This window comes from Rhodamnia argentea, chromosome 1 (assembly GCF_020921035.1).
Source record: "Rhodamnia argentea isolate NSW1041297 chromosome 1, ASM2092103v1, whole genome shotgun sequence".
In the NCBI taxonomy this organism is placed as follows: domain Eukaryota; kingdom Viridiplantae; phylum Streptophyta; class Magnoliopsida; order Myrtales; family Myrtaceae; genus Rhodamnia; species Rhodamnia argentea.
Genome location: NC_063150.1, coordinates 28,282,154 through 28,304,656, shown reverse-complemented (window position 1 = coordinate 28,304,656; position 22,503 = coordinate 28,282,154). Strand labels below are relative to the sequence as shown.

At 40.9% G+C, this 22,503-nt stretch overlaps 1 protein-coding gene and 2 pseudogenes across 1 annotated transcript; all 3 read left to right on the top strand.

Moving 5' to 3' along the window:
- Positions 1-8,071: 8,071 nt before the first annotated feature.
- Positions 8,072-9,003, top strand: LOC115732584 (major strawberry allergen Fra a 1-3-like). The gene is made up of 2 exons (XM_030663261.2): positions 8,072-8,420; positions 8,519-9,003. The coding sequence occupies exons 1-2, from the start codon at positions 8,237-8,239 to the stop codon at positions 8,812-8,814; spliced, it is 480 nt and encodes a 159-aa protein (XP_030519121.2). The 5' UTR covers positions 8,072-8,236; the 3' UTR covers positions 8,815-9,003.
- A 2,649-nt stretch (positions 9,004-11,652) lies between these two features.
- On the top strand, positions 11,653-12,346 carry LOC125313613 (annotated as a pseudogene).
- A 2,414-nt stretch (positions 12,347-14,760) lies between these two features.
- On the top strand, positions 14,761-22,091 carry LOC115732062 (annotated as a pseudogene).
- The last annotated feature ends 412 nt before the right edge of the window (positions 22,092-22,503 follow it).

The window sequence follows — 22,503 nt, the reverse complement described above, 5'->3', positions numbered from 1 at the left end:
GCCACGCCATTGAAAGATAAGGTATTAGTCTCGATGGGATGTCCTAATTGTAAAATAGTTGTGAGTGGTAGCGAAGAAAGAATAGATCTAGTGGTATTATTTATGTATGACTTTGACGTGATTATTGGGATGGATTGGCTGGGTAAACAAAAGGCCCTAGTTGATTGTGGTAATCGGATGATTCGGTTTAATCCTATTGGTCGTCCGAGTTATGAACTCGATAGGAAGTCGAGGTGGAACCTCGATTCCTTTAATTTCATCCCTTGAAGTGGAGAGATTAATAGTGGAAGGGTGTCAAGTGTATTTGGCTGCGGTTGTTGATACGACCTTTGGAGAACTTAAATTGGAAGATATTGCGGTAGTATGTGAATTTCCTAACGTCTTTCCCCAGGAATTACCAGGATTGCCACCAGAGAGAGAAATCGAGTTTGTGATTGAGTTAGCACCTGGGACAGAACCGATCTCGAAGGCACCTTATAGAATGTCATTGCCGAAATTAAAAGAGTTAAAGGTGCAGATGCAGGAATTGTTAGACAAGGGATTCATTAGACCGAGCGCGTCGCCACGGGGGGCGCCAGTGTTGTTTGTGAAGAAAAAGGATGGATCCTTGCGGTTGTGTATTGATTATAGGCAACTCAATCAGGTGACCATTAAGAACAAGTATCCGTTGCCAAGAATAGATGATTTGTTTGATCACCTGCAAGGAGCCTCTGTGTTTTCAAAGATTGATCTAAGGACCGGTTATCACCAGTTGAGGATTAAAAAGGAAGATGTTCCGAAGACCGCCTTCAGAACGAGGTACGGGCATTATGAGTTCACAGTAATGCCTTTTGGATTAACAAACGCTCCAGCTGCTTTTATGGACCTAATGCATCGTATATTTAAGGAGTTTCTTGATCGGTTTGTCATTGTTTTTATCGATGACATCTTGATATATTCAAGAAGTAATGCAGAACATGAGAGACATTTGAGAATCATTCTGCAGACTTTAAGGGAGCATTCGTTGTATGCCAAGCTTAGTAAATGTGAGTTTTGGCTGAATACGGTGGCATTTCTTGGCCATGTAGTTTCCGGTGAAGGAATATCTGTGGATCCTTCAAAGATAGAAGCAGAAACGAATTGGCCACGACCTACGACGATCACCGAGGTCCGAAGTTTTCCGGGATTGGCTGGATACTATCGACGTTTTGTAGAAAGATTCTCGTCGATTGCCATCCCCTTGACAAGGTTAACAAAGAAAGACACGAAGTTTGAATGGACTGATAAATGTGAACGAAGTTTTCAGGAATTGAAGCATCGTTTGACGATCGCACCTGTGTTAACCATTCCTTCTGGACCAGGAGGTTATGAGGTATACAGCGACGCATCACTAAAGGGATTGGGGTGCGTGCTGATGCAACATGGGAGAGTTGTCGCCTATGCTTCTCGACAATTAAGACCCCATGAGATGAACTACCCGACGCATGATCCGGAGTTGGCGGCGATCGTCTTTGCTCTGAAAATCTGGAGACATTACCTTTGTGGAGAGAAATTCCAGATTTACACGGATCATCAGAGCTTGAAGTATTTATTCTCACGTAAAGAGTTGAATTTGAGACAGCGTCGGTGGATGGAATTGCTTAAGGATTATGATTGCGACATACTATACCATCCTGGGAAGGCGAATAGAGTTGCTGATGCGCTTAGCCGAAAGTCTAGTATTGCGCATTTATTAGTCAGAGGATGGTCGGTACTAGAAGGACTAAGGGACTACGAATTCAAATTAGAAATGAGTCAACCGACAAACCCGATAGCGACTACGAGAATTGAACCAGAGATTCAAGAAAGGATCGAAATTTCACAGGCTGCGGACCCCGAAATCCAGAAAATTCTTAGCATGAATGTATCAAAAAGGAAAGACGACTTTCAAGTGACAGAGGATGGGATTTTAAAATTTCGTGGACGTCTATGTGTACCTGGTAATGGGGAGCTTAAAGAAAGAATTTTGTCTGAAGCCCATCGAAGTAATTATAGTATCCACCCGGGGAGTACGAAGATGTATCAGAATCTGCGCCAGCATTATTGGTGGACCGGTATGAAGGTGGATGTAGCCAAACATGTAGCGAAATGTTTGACTTGCCAGCAAGTAAAAGCACAACATTGTAAACCTGGCGGATTATTACAACCTTTGGAAATCCCGCAGTGGAAATGGGAACACGTGACAATGGATTTTGTTATGGGGTTACCGCGGAGCCAGAGAGGACATGATTCAATCCGGGTAATAGTGGACAGATTGACCAAGTCGGCGCACTTCATCCCCGTGAGAAAGGACTTTGCCATGGATAAATACGCAGAGTTATACATGCGACGGATCGTACGGTTGCATGGAGTACCTTTAACGATAACGTCGGATCGAGATCCTAAGTTTACGGCAAATTTTTGGAAAAGTCTTCAGGATGCTATGGGAACCAAATTACAGTTTAGTACAGCATACCATCCACAGACCGATGGACAATCGGAAAGGACAATTCAGACGCTCGAGGACATGTTGCGAGCTTGCGTAATTGATTTTAAAGGTGGATGGGAAGACCACTTACATTTGGTCGAGTTCGCCTATAACAATAGCTACCAACAGAGTATTAGAATGGCGCCATTTGAAGCACTCTATGGCAAAGCTTGCCGAACTCCGTTGTGTTGGGATGAAGTGGGAGAAAGGAGTGTCACGGGCCCAGAACCGGTGGAACAATCGGTAGAAGCAGTGAAACTAATTCGCGAAAGGTTGAGAACAGCGCAAAGTCGTCAGAAGAGTTATGCCGATAAGCGACGGAAGCCCTTAGAATTTCAGATTGGTGATCACGTTTTCCTCAAAGTATCACCAATGCGAGGCTTATCCCGATTCGGAAAGAAAGGGAAGTTGAGTCCGAGATATGTAGGCCCGTTTGAAATTTTAGAACGAATCGGAACCTTGGCATACAGGCTTGCTCTACCACCGAGTTTATCCCAAGTACATAATGTGTTTCATGTGTCGATGTTGAGAAAATACGAACCCGACCCAACTCATATATTAGATCACGAAACATTAGAAGTGGACGATAGAGTTGCTTATGTAGAGAGACCGATACGGATTGAAGATCGAAAAGAACAAGTGCTGAGAAACAAGACTATTCCATTAGTTAAAGTGGTGTGGGAGCATCATGGAACAGAAGGCGCCACGTGGGAAAGCGAAGAAGCAATGAGGCGTCGATACCCCCGGTTGTTTGAATAATGTACTTTGTTGTAAATTTCGAGGACGAAATTTTTGTAAGGGGGGAAGAATTGTGACATTCTGAAATTCCAGTCCTTTTTGAGATGTATGAATGAGGAATGATCTATCGGTGTATTTCAGTTAGATTTCACTCAGATCCGATCAATCATGAGTTAACCGACCAAAAAGGGAAAGGCTAACGCGCGACAAGGTACGTGGACCTAGGAAACTCAAATAAGAATTGGCATGTTGGCCATAAGGATTGCAGAGGGGATATTTAGAGCCAAGAAAGGGCGATCTAAAGACGATTATGGAATTCATTGCTAGTATTGTACGATTGGTACGCGGGTGATTCCGCTTAACCAATGTATAATTTGCGAACTTTTCCTAAATCGATTTCCGAAGATCGAAACCTATGGACTAGTGATAAACCTTCGCAATTACATGACAACCAAAATGGCCATGACTAGAGTATGCCTAAGAGTGGTGAAAATCACTGAGTCGATACGCGTAACGTTGCTGCAAAAGCCGTCCGTCGCTTTGAAACAAACTGGAATTACAATTGATAGAAAATGAATCAGGAAATAAAATATCAAAATTTGGACAAAGGAATTGAAGAATTCAAATTTTGGTTTTGGATTAGACGTCGCCTCATTGAAAGCAACCTGTGGTGGAAAAATCAAATTTTCAGCCGACGGAAGTAAAATGACCGTTTTGTCCCTAGAGTATTAATTTTTGTTTAAAGTACAAGGAAAGGCAATATGGTATTTTTGGATTACATCTCAGCTGGAATTACCAGAAAATTATGGTTAATAATGGCTGAAGTAATTTATGTGGTGGAGGATTTATGTGCCAAGTGTCAAATGGGGGTGGTGGGTGATTGACTATTACTTTCTTGAAGCAATAATACAAGAAATGAAGAGATAATATCAAAGATGGAAGCTTGCTTCAGCTGAGAACTCACGTGGCCTCCCTTCCTCTCCAATTTTAGCTTCTTCTTCTTCTCCTTGCTGTTGCAGACAAACCAGAAACTGCTTCAGCTGAACCAGTTTCTGATCTCTTCTTCAAACGGTTGCTGCTCACTCCCCGGAAAACCACTAGCCACAAGCCAACTACCCCCTGAAATTTCAATCTTTTGCCGACCTTCTCCAACCGGAATCACCCCATTTGGTCACCGGAACAGTTCTGGCCGGCCAAAAGAAAATCGGTCGACGGTTTTTGAGTCAGCTGAGGGTAAGTGGCATAACTTCCTCATTTTAGCTCCGTTTGGCATGAAATTTTCGGCTATATCTCAAGGACTTGTAGGACTAGGTCTGGATGATTTAGGACTGCTATGTTATGTTGGGAAAAATTAGAGTTATAGAGCTGAATTGGAGCTCATTGCTGCAGCAATTTTCTGACCGGTTGATGCTTACTGATTGCTGAACTGTTGGAGGTCCCAAATTGAAGTGAATTGCTGCCAAATTTTTAGTAGACCTCATTAACATGTAGAATGAGGGTTTGTCAAATGTAATTAGTGAAGATTGAGTGATTAGAATAGTTAAATGGGTTGAAATTGGCAGATTAATGCAAAACTGGGAATGCCCTGTTTCTGAACAGGAGAGACCGAATTTTTTAAAGGCCAAACTGAAGTCTTTTGGTCTTGAATTTAATTGTGGGATGTCTTAAGATGGTGATTAAGGTGTGGTTAAAAATTGGGCGCAAATGGAGTTCGATTTGATTAAGTTTTGGATTGATTTCTATAGGCGCGACTTGAGTTGTTGCTGGCCGGTTAGAGGAAGAGGGAATCCATTTGGCTTGGGCACTTGGAACAACAATTGTGAGTAATTCTTACCCTTCCTAGAACATATATATGTTCACGGATGTAATAATTGTTGGAATGTAATACCGTGCGATGAGATTTGTGACTGGAATTACTGGATTAGTTATGTATTGTTTGGGCCAATGAGGTGGCATAGGGGACCCGAGGCGTAGAATGCGTAGGTTCCACGAATCATTAAGCCTGAGGCGTGTTTACGCGGGCGAGTTTATTGACATTGAGATCATATAGCTTGAAGCGTTTTGACGCGGGCTAATATATTGAATTTGAATTAAGTCTGAGGCGTTTTTACGCGGGCTAAGGTATTGAAATTGAAATGTAATGCCCGAGGCGTGTTTACGCGGGCAAATGAGAGTGAAATTGATATGATGCTTGAGGCGTTCTTACGCGGGCGACTTGATTTTGTTATTGAAATTCGTGTGATGCTAGTGCGACTACTTAGGTCTTTATTTCGATAAATTGCTCTATTTGAATGCCATTCATGCCGAGTTCTCTGAATTGCGTGAACTTACTAAAGTTGAATTTTTTTTGCTATGCCATGCTTTTACATTTCCTTCTTTTATTTTATCTTTGAACTGGTGTTCTAGTTAGGGTTAGGATTTCCTCGCTGAGATATCAATCTCACCCCTTTGTGGGACCCCCTCTTTTCAGAACCCCGACTTTGAAGATGGTTCTAGTCAGATTAGGCGACCCAAAGGAGAAGACGGTAACTTTTGAGGAGTTTCCTAAAAGTAAAGGTGTAGTATATGTTAGAAAGTGTACCAAGGTTTGGGTAGATTTAGGAGCGGGACAGATGCAGCCTCATCCATTTGAGTCTTGGTTCCTCCGCCTGGGAGATGGCGACCTACGGGGTCCTCTCCGACCCGAGGACGTTCCAGTGGAGGTTGTTCCAGAGTGGTGCCACCCGACTCGTCCCGAGATACAGACGGACGTAGAGATATCCGCAGCGGGATCTAGGAACATAACAGAGAGGAGCCCTACCCCAGTAGACGACCGACATGTTGTGGTGATCTCGGATTCGGAGGATGAGGAAGACACCGACGGTGAGACAGAGGAGGAGATTGCAGAGACAGACCCAGATTATATACCGACGACCGCTGAGGACGAGAGTGGCGGGGTTATTGGGAGTTCTTCTACCTAGCTTAGATATTCTAGTTCGCTTTGTTAGATCTTTTGAGGCCCAATGGTTTCCTTTTTGGGGCTAGGTCTCTTGTTCCTACTTTTGTTCTTTAGTGGGTGCTGCATCCGGTCTCGCTGATGTTTATCGCTTGACCGACATTGTATATATCTGTGAATATTTGGTTCTACTCTTTTGTCCACTTGTTCTCTAGTCGGGGTTTTAGTTACCTTCTGTCTGTGCATTACATATTTTATCGTATGCCGTAATGTGGTATCCTGGGTTAGTATTTTACGGCTTAGGTGGATGTACGTTCACGGAGGATTACGGGACGTGACAATGAGAATATCTTCAGACCCTTTTTTTTTAATCCAAGTTGAACTCTAAAAGTTCAATTTTCCACTAACTGCATCATCATAATTATGCAACTTAAGGTTGATTAATTAAGCTATAGTGTGCTTCTTTGAAAATCATGCAAAGCAAGGACTGTTTCCCAAATAAAATGGAGGAAATTTGATTAGCAAAAAGGAAAAATAAAAGGTAGAACAAAATTAAAAAAAGAAAGAAAGAAAAAGAACGGTCATAATAAAGACATTTGTCTTTGCAAGTAAATCCAAGTTTAGAGTACATTAGATCACTTAGCTTTAGTGCCTTTTTTTTTGGCGGGGGTGGGGGGGTCAGAAGCTTTAGTGCCATATGAAAAGTAAAACTTGTTTGTGAGTTAATCCAAGTTTAGAGCACGGTCAACTCGATTCGATGACTTAACTACAGTGGCATTTGAAAAGTCAAACCAGAAAAATTGATTTTCGTAAATAAAAGGACAAATAAATCGGGTCCATTTTTTTTCCCCTAGAAATGACTTTTCATTTCAAACAAAGCATTACAAACAGGATGCAGAAAACCTACATTAAAAATTTAAGTAAAGAAAAGAAGATTGTGAAAAAGAAAAGAAGATGCTCTTCCTATTTAATCAATAGCCCATTTGCAACAGCATGATTAGCTCCATTATGTGGTTTACGGATCCAAGCCTCTTTCCAACCCGGATTGTGGTGAAGTAGGATGTAAGAATCTATAAGCAAATGTTGAATACTCTAAGGATACAGACCCTTTTGTTAGATGACATCAATTAAGGCATTACAATCCATTTAAAAAATTACTTTCTGGATGTCGAGGGACTGAGCATATCGCATGCGGGAAGAATTGCTGCTGCTCACGCTTCCATCGGCGAGTTCCAATGTTCTCTTTTTGACCAAGCTTCGACTACTGAGCTGCTAGCCGACCGTGCAATAATACCTATGACTCATTTGTTATCTTTTTATGCACCATCAATTTCAGCCCTCGATACGACAATGGGAGACATGAGTCCGTCCTTTCTCCAAGAGAATCGGCTCCTAAACTTATTTCTGCGGTTGTCCTCGATAGCGCAACGAACAAACATAGAATTATACCTCAGCATCTGTGGTCATGGTGGTCAAGGTGTCGAGCCTAAAATTCTTGTCTAAATCAATTCATGATATAAAAGTTCAACTTTCTTTTCAAAAAAGATTGTGTCCTGGAAATTTGAAGCTGAAAAAGGGATTAACTTATTTAGACTCAATTATTTTATGCTTTCGTTCCTATGAAAATGGATAATTCACATCATGATCAAAATATTTGATTTGAATTACTTTTTCTAGACATGTGGTGTACCAAGTATAGACTATCGTAATGGGCCCAAATGTTTGCGAATTAATAAGTAATTTCTCATTAATTCCAATACATCACGTTGGGTTGGTATAATAATGGCCAAACAAAAGGAGCTTTCATCGTGATTTGTCCTTTTGCCTGACCTTCCAGATGTTCAGGGGCTCCTCCCAACAAGAAAATGAGAAAGGCTTGAAAGTAATTCGGCTCGGTCCGATTCGGCGTGCTTTGAACTTTGAATGAGGATGGAGTTTTAAGCAATGGACTTGCCTATAAGTACCAAGTAGTTCTCCTCATCATCTTCATCAGCTCAAGCCTTCTCCTCTACCAATCAAACCAAACCCTTCCACCACCCTTCTTGAGGTCAGTTCTCTTTGTTTCTTGCCAGGCCAACATGGGAGTCATCACCTACTCGCTGGAGATCACAAGCAGCATTGCCCCATCGAGGATGTTCAAGGCTTTGGTCCTCGAGTCCCACAATGTCCTACCCAGGGTTGTTCCCGAGGGCATCAAGAACATCGAGTTCATCGAGGGAGATGGTGGAGTTGGTAGCATCAAGAAAACCAACTTTGCTGAAAGTAAGTCGGATCACACTCATACTTCTACCATGTCGAATCTATATAAAGACCTTCGATTTAAGAATTGACTTCTTTGCTTTGATGAATTTGCACAACAGGCTCCCACATCAAGTACACAAAGCACAAGGTCGAGGCTCTTGATGCGGGTAGCTTTTATTGCAAATATACTATGATCGAAAGCGACATCAAGTTCGACAAGATCGACTTTGTCGTGGAAGAGGTAAAATTTGTCGCAGCTGGCAGCGGATGCGTCTGCAAGATGAACAGCGAGTACCATGTGAGGGAAGGTTGTGAGCTCAGGGAGGAGGAGATCAAGAAGGGTAAAGACAAAGCTATGGGATTGTACAAGGCTGTCAAGGAGTACCTCGTGGCCAACCCCGATGTATGCGCCTAAATGCTTCTTTTCCCAATATCCTTTCTGAGCGGTGATATAGTAAAGTGAGCGGAAAGTGTGTCTTGTATCTTCTGTTTCCCGTTTGGCTCTGCCTCGGAGCTTTTGGGTGAGGAAAGGGTTTTATGGTGTTATTCCTATGTCATTAAGGATTTGATGGTTGTGCGTAAGCCATGCAAAAAATTAATAAATGATAAATAAATATAAATCTTGAAGGAGCAATGAGCAATCCAATGAGTCATGGATTTTGCCCAAGAAAAGATGTCCCTTTGTGGCCATGAAGGTGAATTTGCACTTGACTTATAGATGAATTGCAAAAGGAAGAGAGAGAAAATCTGACTAGAAAAAAATGGCAGAAAAGTTTGGTGTACGGTCATTCCGATCCAATGACGTTCCTATCATGGCAATTGAAAAGTCAAACTAGCAAATTGCCCTTTGGAAACCGGAAAAAATTAAATCGCTCGGCGATTGTTCTTGATGGCACAATGAACGAACTTTGAATCATTAACTTCGCAATGGTGGTCATGGTTGTCTGTTATAGGCTTAAAATTCGTATCTAAATCTGTTCATAACATGAATGGTTAAATTTCCTTTAAGAAAAAGATCTTATCCAAGCAAACTTGTAGCCGAAAAAGGGGTTAAGTTATCTAGACTCGCCCAATTTAAGCTTTGGTTCCGGTGGGGTCGGAGCTCGAACTCAAATATTTACCCTCTTTTAAATGTAATAAGGTTTCGCCAATATTAGTATTCCAATTCGACCTAAAAATAAAATGTCCCTAATGGCCAGACGAAGAGAGCTTTTGTTTGTGACTTGCCCTTTCTCCTAACATTCCGAATGATCGGTGGCTCGGTGGCTCCTCCCAAGAAGAGAACATGAAAGGCTTGAAAGTAGTTCGGTCCGGTCCAATTCGGAGTGCTTCGAACTTTGAATTAAATTTGATAGAGCAATAAGCAATTCAATGATTGAGGCATTGCCTTCAATTTTCCCCTCAAGTAGATCTCCATTTGCGATTATCATTGGTTGAGTCGAATTCGTAAACGAATTTATTCCATTCGTACATTATTAGCCAAATTTCCATTTGCCCATTAGAAAAAAAAAGTCAGCCTAAACTTTTCTACACAAATAATGATGCTTGAACATTTCAAATTTCGAGACACATAGGGGCCATGAAGTGTCCCATGCCTGGCCTCTCTCTGGATCAGGACCAAGGCAAGCGAGCGGAGGCAGAAGTGCGAACGCCGACCTGCTGAGCCAGTTGAAGGACCTTGATGTCTAGGTCGTCCTCCTTTGAACAAGCCTCTTTGATGTTGCCAAGTAGGAGCTCGCCTTCCTTATTGTCCTGACGAGGATGCCACTCGGATCAGCCCAGCATCCCTGCACAATGAGCCACTGGAGAATTCCGGCATTGCGAGGAGCGCGATGGCAAGCTCCCTCACATACCAGGAGAGGCCACCCTTCAGCTGATAAGGATGCCGACATTGAGGAACCCCTGAACCACCAAAACATATGTAAAAAAATTGGGAAAGATGATACAAAAAAAAAAACAAAGAGAAAAGAACATGATTAATTACCTCAGGGAGGACAGTGAACAAGCCTTGAAAAATTGTGTTCATCAATGTCGGCGTCGGCATCCTCGCCATGGCGATCCTCGCCATGCCGGAATCCCCCCGGTGGCTCGTCATGCGGGGACAACCTTGGTTGATGGGAATGGCATCTCGCCAGGACCTAGAACTCTAAGAAGGAAGGCAAGCCAAGCTTTGGCTTGGCGACATCAAGGTGCCTTACCTAGATGTACGTCACAGATACATCTATTAGAACGCACGTTTGGAAGCGTGATTGGATATATATGGAGCGAAATCAGTGATATGGTGAGAGGTTGAGATTGGAAAATCTGATAGCGATGAGTACTATTTCAAACAAAAAGATGAAGAAGTGCGAGTCCAACGGGCCTGCCACAACGAGATTCTTGGCAACGAAAAGATTAGGTGGTTGCGCAAAAACTATCTGGAATTTGGATTCGTTCAAAAAATTCAAAAAAAAAATCTCCGCAAACAATGAAGAAAAAAAAATTAAGCTGAAAAGATAAAAATCTCATTGCATTGATATTAGATTCGTGCTTAAAGATTAATTCATATACATGTTTTTCCTCTTTTGTGGAAATTCATTAGTAATGAACTCCTTTTTAGAGATTAGAATTAGAATTAGACTTCGGACTCTTTTGTGGAATTTCATTAGTAATGAAAAATCAACACAACCGGAGGTCGAAGTCTAAATTCTTCTTTTAATGCAATACTGGGCAGACAAAATCAAAGCTATTAAATCTTTTATCGATATATTCAGATATTACGGATAGTGACTTGAGAATGGAGTAGTTAAGCATGATTAAATGTCTGGAGAATCTTAAAAAATAATGAATTCGAACATTTATATAATGGAGCAACTAATGTATATAAGAATACATTGTGGGCATGATAGATAATTTCAATGAAATTCTACACACCTGGGAAGTTTATATCCCTATTGATATCACCAATTTAAATTGTTCTGCGCCCGCCGTACAGGTGAACCCGACGTGAACAAAGAACATAGTCCTTCATGTTTGATCTGTAATGAACTTGTCCTTTTCCATAATTTTCTAAACTCCGGGTGGCTCTGCCCCTTGTAAAAGCAAGGCTGATTGGTCCAGTTCGGAGTACTTTGAATTTTGAATGCTTATATGGACTGCTAAACAACTAACTTGCCTATAATTTCATCAGCTCAAGCCTTCTTCAATCGCAATCACATCAAATCCTTCCATTTCCTACTTGAGATCATTTCTCTTTGCTTCTTACAAGGAAAACATGGGTGTCGTTACCTATTCTCAGGAGTTCACGTCTACCGTTGCTCCATTGAGGATGCTCAAGGATTTGGTCCTTGACTCGCATAACGTCATTCCCAAGATTGTCCCCGGGGGCATCAAGAGCGTTGAGTTCACCAAGGGAGATGGTGGAGTTGGTAGCATTAAGTAGACCAACTTCGGCAAAAGTAAGTAGGATAATAGATGTTTATCTGGAATGTCGAGTTCCTTTATAGACAACATAACTCGAAATTAATCTTTTTACTTACATGAATTCATGTGACAGGTGCTCACATCAAGTACACGAAGCACAACATCGACGCTCTTGATGTTGAGAACTTTTACTACAAATATACTTTGATTGAAAGTGATGTTCAGTTCAACAAAATTGACTTCATCGTCTAAAAGGTGAAGTTCGTTGCATCAGCTGACGAAGGATGTGTCTGTAAGATGATCAGCCATTATCATGCTAAGGAAGGTGCAGAGCTCAAGGAAGATGACATCAAGCAGGGCAAAGATAGAGCTGTGGGCTTGTTCAAGACAATTGAAGAGTACCTCTTGGCAAATCCCGGTGCTTGTGCTTAAGTTCTCTTTTCAAAATCCCTTGTGGTGGATAATTATTGGAACTTGAGTGCTTTTTTATTTTTTATTTATTTTGTTTCTTTTTGGCTCTAGCTTGGAGCTTTTGTGTGAGGAATGGGTTTGGATTTGCTGGCTTTGCATTCGGTCATGTCCCTCAAGCAGATCTCCGTTTGTGATTATCATTCATCGTGTTGAACTTGTACGCAAATATATTCTACTTATTCATTAGTTGCCTAAGTTATCCTTAATGATCTTTTGGTCCTAAAAGAAAAGTCATCTTAACACCTCCTAAGTTATCCTTCATGTACCTTGAATCCTGACAAACCGAACAGCCCTAATAGTACAGTTGTTTCAAGCCTGGTCGCCCAGCATGAAAATTGAATTATTACATATTAAATATACTTAATCGGTACCGGAAATATTCGTTAATGAGGCGCATTTAAAAATGAAATACTAGAACGAAGCACCCTTTGCAACTAGAATTCCTCGTTCCTTGTCCGGTTCTTGAGCTATATTGCCTTTCGAGGAGGACCTTTGGAACCATAATGAGCTGGAGTAATATAATGCGTGTAATGTGGGTCACTAAATCCGCCCTTATTAGCCTTGCAATTGGATTGTTAAAAGCTGTCGCGCTCACTGGTGCCATGCCCCACCAGTGAGGGGCTTGACATACGTACACCGGATTGTGTCGGTTATGGATTGTATCCGATGAGGAGCCCTCTAATATATGGGTGGCTTAAGGATAGACTAGTATGGGCTCGAGGAGACTACTATTGAGTGGTATATAAGGAGGCCAGGCCATAATTACATGAGTACTTCTTTTGATGCTTGATCTGCTCTAGAAACATATGAATTGTATGGCTAACTCAATAACGAAATCTGCTAACGACAATTAAGTACAATTAATATAACAGAGGCCCGGTCTGACAAACCCATTTTCTGTACTATCATGATGATGATCGATTCACCCTTTTTTTGGCAAGCCATTGTAAGTTTTCGATGATATCTTCCATTAGATAAGGCATTTCAATAAATAATTCTACCGGATCTAATTTATGAGACTTAGTTCGACTCTTGGTTCTGTAGGAGCAAGCTGAAAAGATTGAGTTTTGAAAAGAAAACAAGAAACAACTTGCTGACGAAAGGCTCTAGTACAATATACTTATAACAAGCTCTTCAAATTCTTAGATTTATGCCCCGCAACTCTTCCACAGCCAAGCTTGATCTTGAGGGACGGAGGAGGCTAGATTAGCCAAAAGATGGCTGGATTCCATTTGATGAATATTTAAACGAAACATATACTGGCAAATATTTTAGCCCTTGGGATAAACCTCAAGCCATCCACATACTACCTAATTGACACCAACGATTAAAATCTTGGACAAGTAAGGAAATTACTCTTTGAGTTATGTAGGAGGAGCTTCAATAGAATCATTCCGAGTTTGTAACTTGTATAAGTTAACATTTGTCAACGGCGCCAAATCGCTACATTACCCATAAACTTCAACCGACTATTTTTCTAGCTTCACCGATGACTTTTGCTAGCGCCTGAGACCATTTTTGGTGATAACCAGAAAAAGAAAAATCCACAAATTGTCGTAGACATTGAACTCATGTTGTTAAAAAATTAATATATAGTACTTGTAAAACCCGCATATAATATGGGATAATATCATGAAAAACTCCAAACTAGTACGTCTGTAACAAATTTATCCCAAAACTAATTTCTTGACAATAAAAAATTTCAACCCCGTACACATGTGATAAATTTACCCTCTATTAGCTTTTATTATATTGGGTTAATTCCTCAAAAACTCCAAACTAGTACGCTTGTGACAAACGAAGGGCAAAAATCCCAAACTGGTACACCCATTAACTATCACGTGTCATTCAACTAGCAACTTGATGATAAAATTTAACGGAAACTAGCAGAGAGTAAATTTATCACTCGTGTATTAGTTTGGGGTTTTTAGCTGTCAAAAGATTAATTTGGGGTAAATTTATCCTAAGTGTACCATATTAGGCTTTTTCGTCATATTAATCCTAATAATATTAGTGTTTTTCATTCAAAGTTTAAAAGCTTAAGCATTACTGATTAAATCTTAATAATCGCACGTGTTGTTTATGGAAAGTTGACCAATTTGTTTGTTCATCATCTAGAAATTCTATAGAAGTTTAATCGTTGGCCAATTTTTTATATACAGACTTCATGTACTACAATAGTACAGTGTTGGTTGTCCTCAATATCATATATAATCATAAGACTTATTTCTTGAGAATAAGGACTTAGGATGATTGAGATTCCTACATAACATAATAACTTATAATATATCGTCCTTGGAAAATGAAGTCTTCCTTCTTCATCTTCTAGACGACCGGTGGCTCCGCCCAATAAGAAAAGAAGAAACGCTTACAGCATGGTCGAATGGTCCAATTCGGAGGGCTTTAAATGATGGAGGACTGCTGAACCATCAACTTGCCCATAAATATCATGTTATTCTCTTCACTATCTTCATCAGTTCAAGCCTTCTTCAATAGCAATAACACCAAATCCTTCCCTTTCTTACTTGAGTTCATTTCTCTTTGCTTCTCACATGACAAACATGGGTGTTGTCCCTTACTCTCAAGAGTTCACATCTGTCGTCGCTCCATCGAGGATGTTCAAGGCTTTGGTCCTTGACTCACACAACATCCTTCCCAAGATTGTCCCTAAGGGCATTAAGAGGGTCAAGTTCGTCGAGGGAGATGGCGGAGTTGGCATCATCAAGCAAACTAACTTTGGCAAAAGTAAGTCTATCATAGATGTTTCTCTACTGCGTGAAGTTTATTATTGAATGTAATCCTCAAAATTAATCTTTTTACTCTTGGGAATTCACGTAACAGGTGCTCACATCAAGTACACAAAGCACAAGATTGGTGCTCTTGATGTTGAGAACTTATACTGCAAATATACTTTGATTGAAAGTGATATCAAGTTTGACAAATTGACTGCATTGTCTATGTGGTGAAGTTCACATCAGCTAATGGTGGATGCGTTTGCAAGATGACTCGCGACTATCATGTTAAAGAAGGTGCAAAGCTCGGGGAAGATGACGGGTGTGTTTGGGAAGGGCTTTTGCAAGGGACTTTGGGTGTCCAAAGTCCCTTAGCCCAAAGTCTAGGTGTTTGGGAATTTTTTTCTAAGCCTCTTTAGCTAAAAGCCAGCCTTTTAAAGGCTGAAAGCCCAAGGCAGCCTTGAGGCAGCCTTGGCTTTTAGCATTCTCAGCATGCTACCGAGAATGAACAGTACTTATTTTTAGTTTGCCTTTAGTAACCTCGTATTTTTACTCTAATTCCAAGTTTAGCCCTTGCTCTCTCTCTCGAATTTAATCTGGAGCTCCCTCGCGACCAGCCACGACGAACTCTCCTCAATCTGTCGACCCAACCTCGGGCGAGGCGAAGCCGAGTTCGCGCTACCTCAAGCGAGCGACGGTGAGGCCGCCCGACCTCGGGCGTGCCTCTCTCGACTCCGATGTCCGGCAAGCCAAGCGGTAGATCCAAACTCCTCCCGGTTATTAGTTTCATGCTTCGCCTTTCCTTCTCTCTTTAATCGAACGGTTGCTCTGCTTGTTTTATGCCCTTTTCTCTTCCGGGTGCGGGTTTTTCTTTTTCCTTCTTCTTCCTCTCATTTCCCACATTCCTTGGTTGATTTTGACGAATCAAAATTTTCCTGATTTCACCTTAAATGTGAATTCTTTGCTGGGTCTTGACTCTCCACAATAACCATATTCCGGGGCGTCTTCAAAATTCCAATTTTATCCCTTTTTCTCGAATCCCGAATTAGCTCGAGAACCATGATTTCCATGTCGAGTTCTCTGTTGCTACCTCTTAGTTTGTCCAGTGATTCTCCTCGGCGTGTTGGGTTTTCTATTCCGAGGATGAGTGCTTTGGATTCGTGTTGCGGTGACAAGCAAGGGATGTGTTTTGTGGGTGTATGGCCGGTGCACGACACAAGTAAAGGAAAATTGGTCAAAACCTTGATAGCTGAAGTTTATTTTTCTGTTTGAATCATGATATTGATGTTATTTGGACATGCTGGTTTGGCTATTAGTTATGTCTATGTTCAAATATTTCAGTACTATGTTAATCTTGGTTCATTTCTTGTGTTGCTGGATGCTGGTTCGGTTTTTTGAGATGCTGTAGATGGGTCTAGAGAAGCTATTGCTTAGTTTAATTGTAGAATCTTCCGGAGGCTCATTTAGTAGAGTATATCAGAAGGTTATTTCAATGAACTAAGACATGGCTGATGTATTTAATCCAATCTTCTCTAGAGCTCGGTGGATGGTTTGTGACTTTGTGGAAGGAATCTCCATATTTTGACTAAGCATGAAAGAGTCTTCATGAAAGGTTCTATACATGGGCACATTAGCTAATGATGTTCATTCATATGAAATGAGAGTAGCATGTACAATTTGGGGAATAACTTGAAAAGTGAGTAGGAGGTTCTATTTTAGCGTAAGAAGAGGTTTCCTAGTATCTTGCTTCCCCGGTCTTCGCATGAAGACAATGCGAAGTTGCCTCCGCCCAATGGAAGTACAGGTTTTTTTCTTTGAGATGAAGAAATGTGCCTTGGTTCCTAGAAGTTACTTGATACAAGAGGCTTAGAGTCCACGCCTTCCCGTATCACACTTTCGTGGAAATGGGATGTGTTACGCCTCTTTTTAGTGGTTCAGGACTTCCGATCTCTATTCCGAGTTTTCACAACAGATGTTAGGCAAGCGGGGGATGTATGATTTTATCAACAGTAACTTTGCAGCTAAAAGGAATACACCAACTTTAACCATTCCGTTTGGTGAGGATATGTTGGTAACAATTCCCAGTTGCTAGGGGCATATGTTTGAGGATAGCTTGAGATATCTGCGCGAGTGATTGGCTTATGATATCAACTGTTTCCTGTTTGGCCAAATTTGCTCTTCGTTGCCTTTTTCCATCAATAAGCAATGGTACGAAACTAAAAGACATCAGAAATTCGGTGTGATTAAGAGTAAATCATCGGTTTTCCCGATATGTGACCTCAAAGTCGGGATAAATCTCTTCTTGCGTTGCCACCCTGTGTCATATTTGATTTACCATATTTTGGAATTGTGTTGATGCTACCGCATAAGTTCACAAGTGTAATAAGAGGCTAATGGAATAAGTTCAGCAGAAATTTACTATTTAAGGTTGCGATCTGTTTTGATGGCTAACAACTAACTTGCGCTTGACGTGAAGTGGAGAAGAATGAAAGAGTTAACTTATTAGTGTTATAAAATGGTGTATTTCAGGGAGCCGAGGATCGATTACCCTCCGAATTGTCTAGAGGGATGAAGAAACGTGCTGCTTTACCCTCTAATGGTGGGTTCTTGCGATGGAGACAGGGAGATGGAGGATGTTTCCTTTGAAGATGTGAAAGTTTTGATCTTTTTTCTATAGACATGGTGGTGTCCTCTGGTATCCGGGGGGAAAGTTTATTTGTTGATATGTTGGGAGTCAATTTCATCCGTCAATGAATGTAATCTTAATGGAGCCATACTTTTTTTTATCAAGTTCTTGTTTTTGTTCCTAAATTTCTTTGTGCGTGTCGCGACCCTCGATCTCGTCGGCGGGAGATCGTGGGCTAATGGGTTGCCCCTTCGGGTCCAGTTGCTTGTGGACCTTCGGACGCGGGCCTCTCCCAAGGCTCATTACCCAAATCGCAACGGAGGATAAAAATCGGATCGACCTTTCGGTGTGGTCTAGTGACATGTGCAACGTGTGCATGCCTCGGAGTCGCCACCAATCGTTTCGTGGAAGGTACGATTGGAAACCCTATCGAATAGTTGGGAGCTTCTATTCGATTATGCGAGAACCGGAGAAATGGGATCGGGGACTTAGTTACGCCAACTATCAGAGTTGACGCCCTTTCGGTACCTAAGTTGATTGAATTTTCTAACCTCGGATTTCATGCATATGAGTGGGGTACGAATCCTAAATCTAGGAGTTCATGCGGATGGGAATGACTATCCTAGCAATCACAATCAATCAAAGTAAATGCGCAAATCAAGGAATCCATAACGTGCGGATAAATCACATCAAATCGGCATGGCATTCCTAGTATAGCTCTATCAGCTTAGGGAAGAGACATTCAAAGCATAAGAAGAGATCGGGAGTGATTTGGAAGTGATTCGCCCATGAGGGGCAAAATCGTAATTTTGAGAAAATTTGAGGACGATTTGCCAAAAAGGGTAAAACCGTCATTTCGGAAGAGATTCGGAGTGAGAAATGTTGGAAATAGGATTGGCCACCTAAACTGACCCATTTTCCTAATTTCCGACATTTTTTTGGAATTTTCTGAATTTTTTTTATGAAATTTTTGGGGACAATTTTCCCCTTGAGGGGTAAAATCGTCATTTTCTCAAAGGAATGAAATATGAAATTTCCAAACAGAATGAGTAGCCACCTAACTGACTCATCTCATAATTCTGGCAATTTTTGCAAATTTCAGAAATTTTCTAGAAACAAATTACCCATAAAGGGTAAAAATGTCATTTTGGAAAGATCGGGAAAAGAAATCTCAAAAATAGGATTGGCCAGTTGATTGTGGCCATTCCTCAATTTTTGAGAATTTCTGGAATTTTTTGGGAATTTTCTACAATTTTTCCTAATTTTTTTGGATTTTTCTATGATTTTTCAAATTTTTTTTATTTTTTTTATTTATTATTAATCGGACCGGGTCAACCCGGTCAACGGACCAGTCAACCCGGTCCAAACCCACGCTCGGACCCGCGCGGCATCGAAACGACGTCGCATCAACATTTCCATTTGAATTTTCAAAAAATTCGTATTTTTTTATTCTATTTAAAAGAAATCCCGCCCAAAAATTGATGTGTGTCTCAGATTGCGCCACGTGGCACACTCTGGACGCTCCGATCTGGAGTCAAATCTAGGGTCAGAGATGGGCCACGTGGCTAATCCACAACCCTCTGATCACTTGATCAGATCTACGGTCAAGATCTGAAGACGTGGCTAATCCACGGCCGTTTGATCCTTAGATCAGATCTACGGTCAGGATCGGACGACGTGGCTAGTCCACGACCGTCCGATCAAAAGTATTTTTTATTCCAAAAAATGATTTTTCCTTTATTTTTTTTTTTAAGAATGATCCAACGATCAGAATTGTGACACGTGGCCAAACCTGGGCCACGCGATCACAAAATATATTTTTTTTATTTTTGAAAAATCAGAATATTTTGAAAAATCATTTTTTTATTTTCTAAAAATCCCAGATCATGACACGTGGCACCGCGCTAACCGTCGGATCAAGTTTGTTATTTTTTATTTTCTGTTATAACCGAATTGCTGACGTGGCTGCCACGTGTCCACCACGTCAGCGCCACGTCTGCATTGACCGGGTCAACCCGAGTTGACCGGTCAACGCCCTCGTCGGGGAAGACTATCGGTGCCGGCAAATCTCGCCGGCACCTCGCCGGAAGTCATATTCCGGCGTCAAAACCTATACAAAACTTCATGATTTCTACGTCTACTAACTCGTAAGCTACGCCGCATCGACATATACTAATTTTGGCAACAAAAACCACTCAAAACAGAGCTATCCGAGCGTTAGCCGACTGCTACTCCAACGACGAAGGAACAGTATCCACATCCGAAGCTGATCTGAACTATTAAACAGCACAGTACTAGAGAAAGACAAAGGAACTTACTTGTGACTCGCGTCAGTTCAAGGACGCCATGAGCAAAGCAGGAAGCTTTCTTGGTCGTCGGCGAAGGAGAATGTGCCCTGCGTCTTTTGCCGGACTGAGATGAATCGAATAAGGTGAGTCGCGGTGCTCGGCGATACCTGAAACGGCCAAGAACCGGGATGCAAACTCTCAAGCTCTCCCTCTGCAACAATGGCGGGCTCCCTCTCTCTCTCTAGTTCTTCTCTCTCTCCTCTCTCGTTCCTCTTTTCGTCGCCCCCTTTCTTTTTCTCTCTCTAATCTCTCCTCCCTGTTCGTCTCCCCTCCTTTCTTTTTTTATTTGTGCTGTTATGCTAACTCCATACCCCGTGTGCGAGCATTTCCCTTTTGTCCTCTCTCTGCTTTTTTTTTTGTTCTTCGTTCCTCAGTCCATTGTTACTGAACGAAGACCTCCCCCTCAAATTCTGTTATGGCGCCCCAAGGTTTTTTTTTTTTTTTTGACGCGCCAGCCCATACCGCACGTGCTCCAAGCATACTCCATGGTGAGTCGGTGCCGGAAAAGAATGGGTAAAGGGACAATCTTTGGATCGAAGTCTGGGTTGCGCATTCGGGGACTTTGATTTGTATTTTTCCCTTTTTGCTCGTGATTCTGCACATAAGGAGCAGGAGAAAACGAAGACCAGAATTGGTCTTTGGTGAAGCCAGGTCAACGGGTTGACTGGGTCGGATCTCTCTGACCCAGTTGACCCATGCTGCATAAAATCGTCTAATCGGGCCATTTCTTGGCAAGTTTCCGCAAAATTAACACTAAAATTGAATTCTAAAGCATGTGTTTCATCTAAGAATGATACATTAGAGTCAAATTGGTTTAGATTCATGTAAAAACCCCAAATCTCAAGTTTAGCCCGAATGCAAAATGTGTTCAATTAGGGTTCTTAACGATCGATACGTGTCAATCTGACCTTACCAATGTGTTTAGAACACTGAAAAACTGGTGGGTCAACATTCATTTCTGCATGGGTTCGCCTTTAAAACGACCAATTTGACCCTAATTGAAAATCGACGACTAAATCGGAAAAGCAAAGAAGCACAATTTGCAATCTGCTCAAAAATTGAAATTGATTAGACTAAAATGCAATTAAAGGTGTAGGAATCAAATGTCATAACTGACTCAAAGTAAGAAAAGCAATAGAAAGACCTCAAATGATTTTTTGGCTCAATTTAGGTCCACATTTGCAAAGACTCATGTGACCCCAAGTTGAATTTTTCGATTTTTAAATGGCCAAAATGAAGAGGGAATTAAAGGAAAAATATTGGATATTTTCCTATATTTTTTAGGCCGAAAATACTATTTTTTGTGAATTTTGGGTATTTTTTCTAATATACCAAAAATATCAAAAATTGTGAAAAATACCGAAAATTATTTTTTGTTCAAAAATGGATCCTTAAGCTTGGTCAAGGCTTCCAAAATTGATTTTTCAATTTTATGAATTTTTATGGATTTTTGAAAATTTTTCTAAAGAAAATATGATTAAAAATCGGGTGTCAACGGTGCGGAAAGGAGTTGAGTGTGAGGAGGCAAATCTGATGATAAGAAATCACACTTTACTACGGATATTCTTTTTTTTTTTTTGTCGAAAGTATGGATATTCAATTTGACCATGATTTATGGGTTGAATTAATAGTTGAGGAAGTTTGTAATATTAAGGAGAACTTATTTGATCATATTCATTATGATGATGTTTTGATATTATTGCACGTAGGTAATCATATTTTGACTTTTGTAACTTATAAATTTGTTAACATGTGCCTTTTAAGTTACTCTCAACATGAAAATATAAAAATTGCTATCATTATTTTTTTCCTAATTTTAAACGAATTAAAGTTAAAAAAATAAATGAGCACACTAAAGGACTTTCTAAATGTAAGTTTATCAAACATCATTTTCCCAAAGTTATATTTCAATGAACTTTTCAATTTCAGTTTATCAAACAGTATTTGCATTTCACCAAATCCTTTTAGCCCAAAAGCATTTGCATTTTCCCAAAGACTTTTCCCAAAAGTGTTTCCAAACGCAGCCGACATCAAGCAAGGCAAAGACTGGGCTATGGGATTGTCCAAGACAGTTGAAGAGTACCTCGTGGTGAACCCCGATGTTTGTGCCTGAATGCTCTTTTCAAAATCCATTGAAGTGACAAGACTATCATAGTAAAGAACTTTAGAGATTATAAAATTATCAATAAGACAAGCATCTTAGAGCAAATATTTGGATTAAGTGTGATGCGTCTCTAGCATTTGGCCTTCGAGATTCTCTCTCGTATGGACATTTTCAATCTTCCACTTGGAGGTGTCCTAGAGAAGCAAGTAGCCTTTAGAAGTCCATTGGTGCTCCTGTCCAGGAATGGAACCGCCCATACAGCTCCTTTCTTTGAACATGTGTCGGCTATACAAAAATAGGTTCTGTAACTGTTGTTTCATGCTGAACGCTTTGCCAATTTTGACAAGCGCTTGTTTTCTGTTCCCCGTGAATCTTCCTGATCTTCAGTTGCGCATATCCACCCAACAATGGCTACAATCTT

Excerpts from the sequence above, each read along its gene's own strand:
- LOC115732584 (XM_030663261.2), top strand. The coding sequence starts at position 8,237 with ATGGGAGTCATCACCTACTCGCTGGAGATCACAAGCAGCATTGCCCCA. Across the intron at positions 8,421-8,518 it reads GAAAACCAACTTTGCTGAAA|GCTCCCACATCAAGTACACA; the intron begins GTAAGTCGGATC and ends TTTGCACAACAG.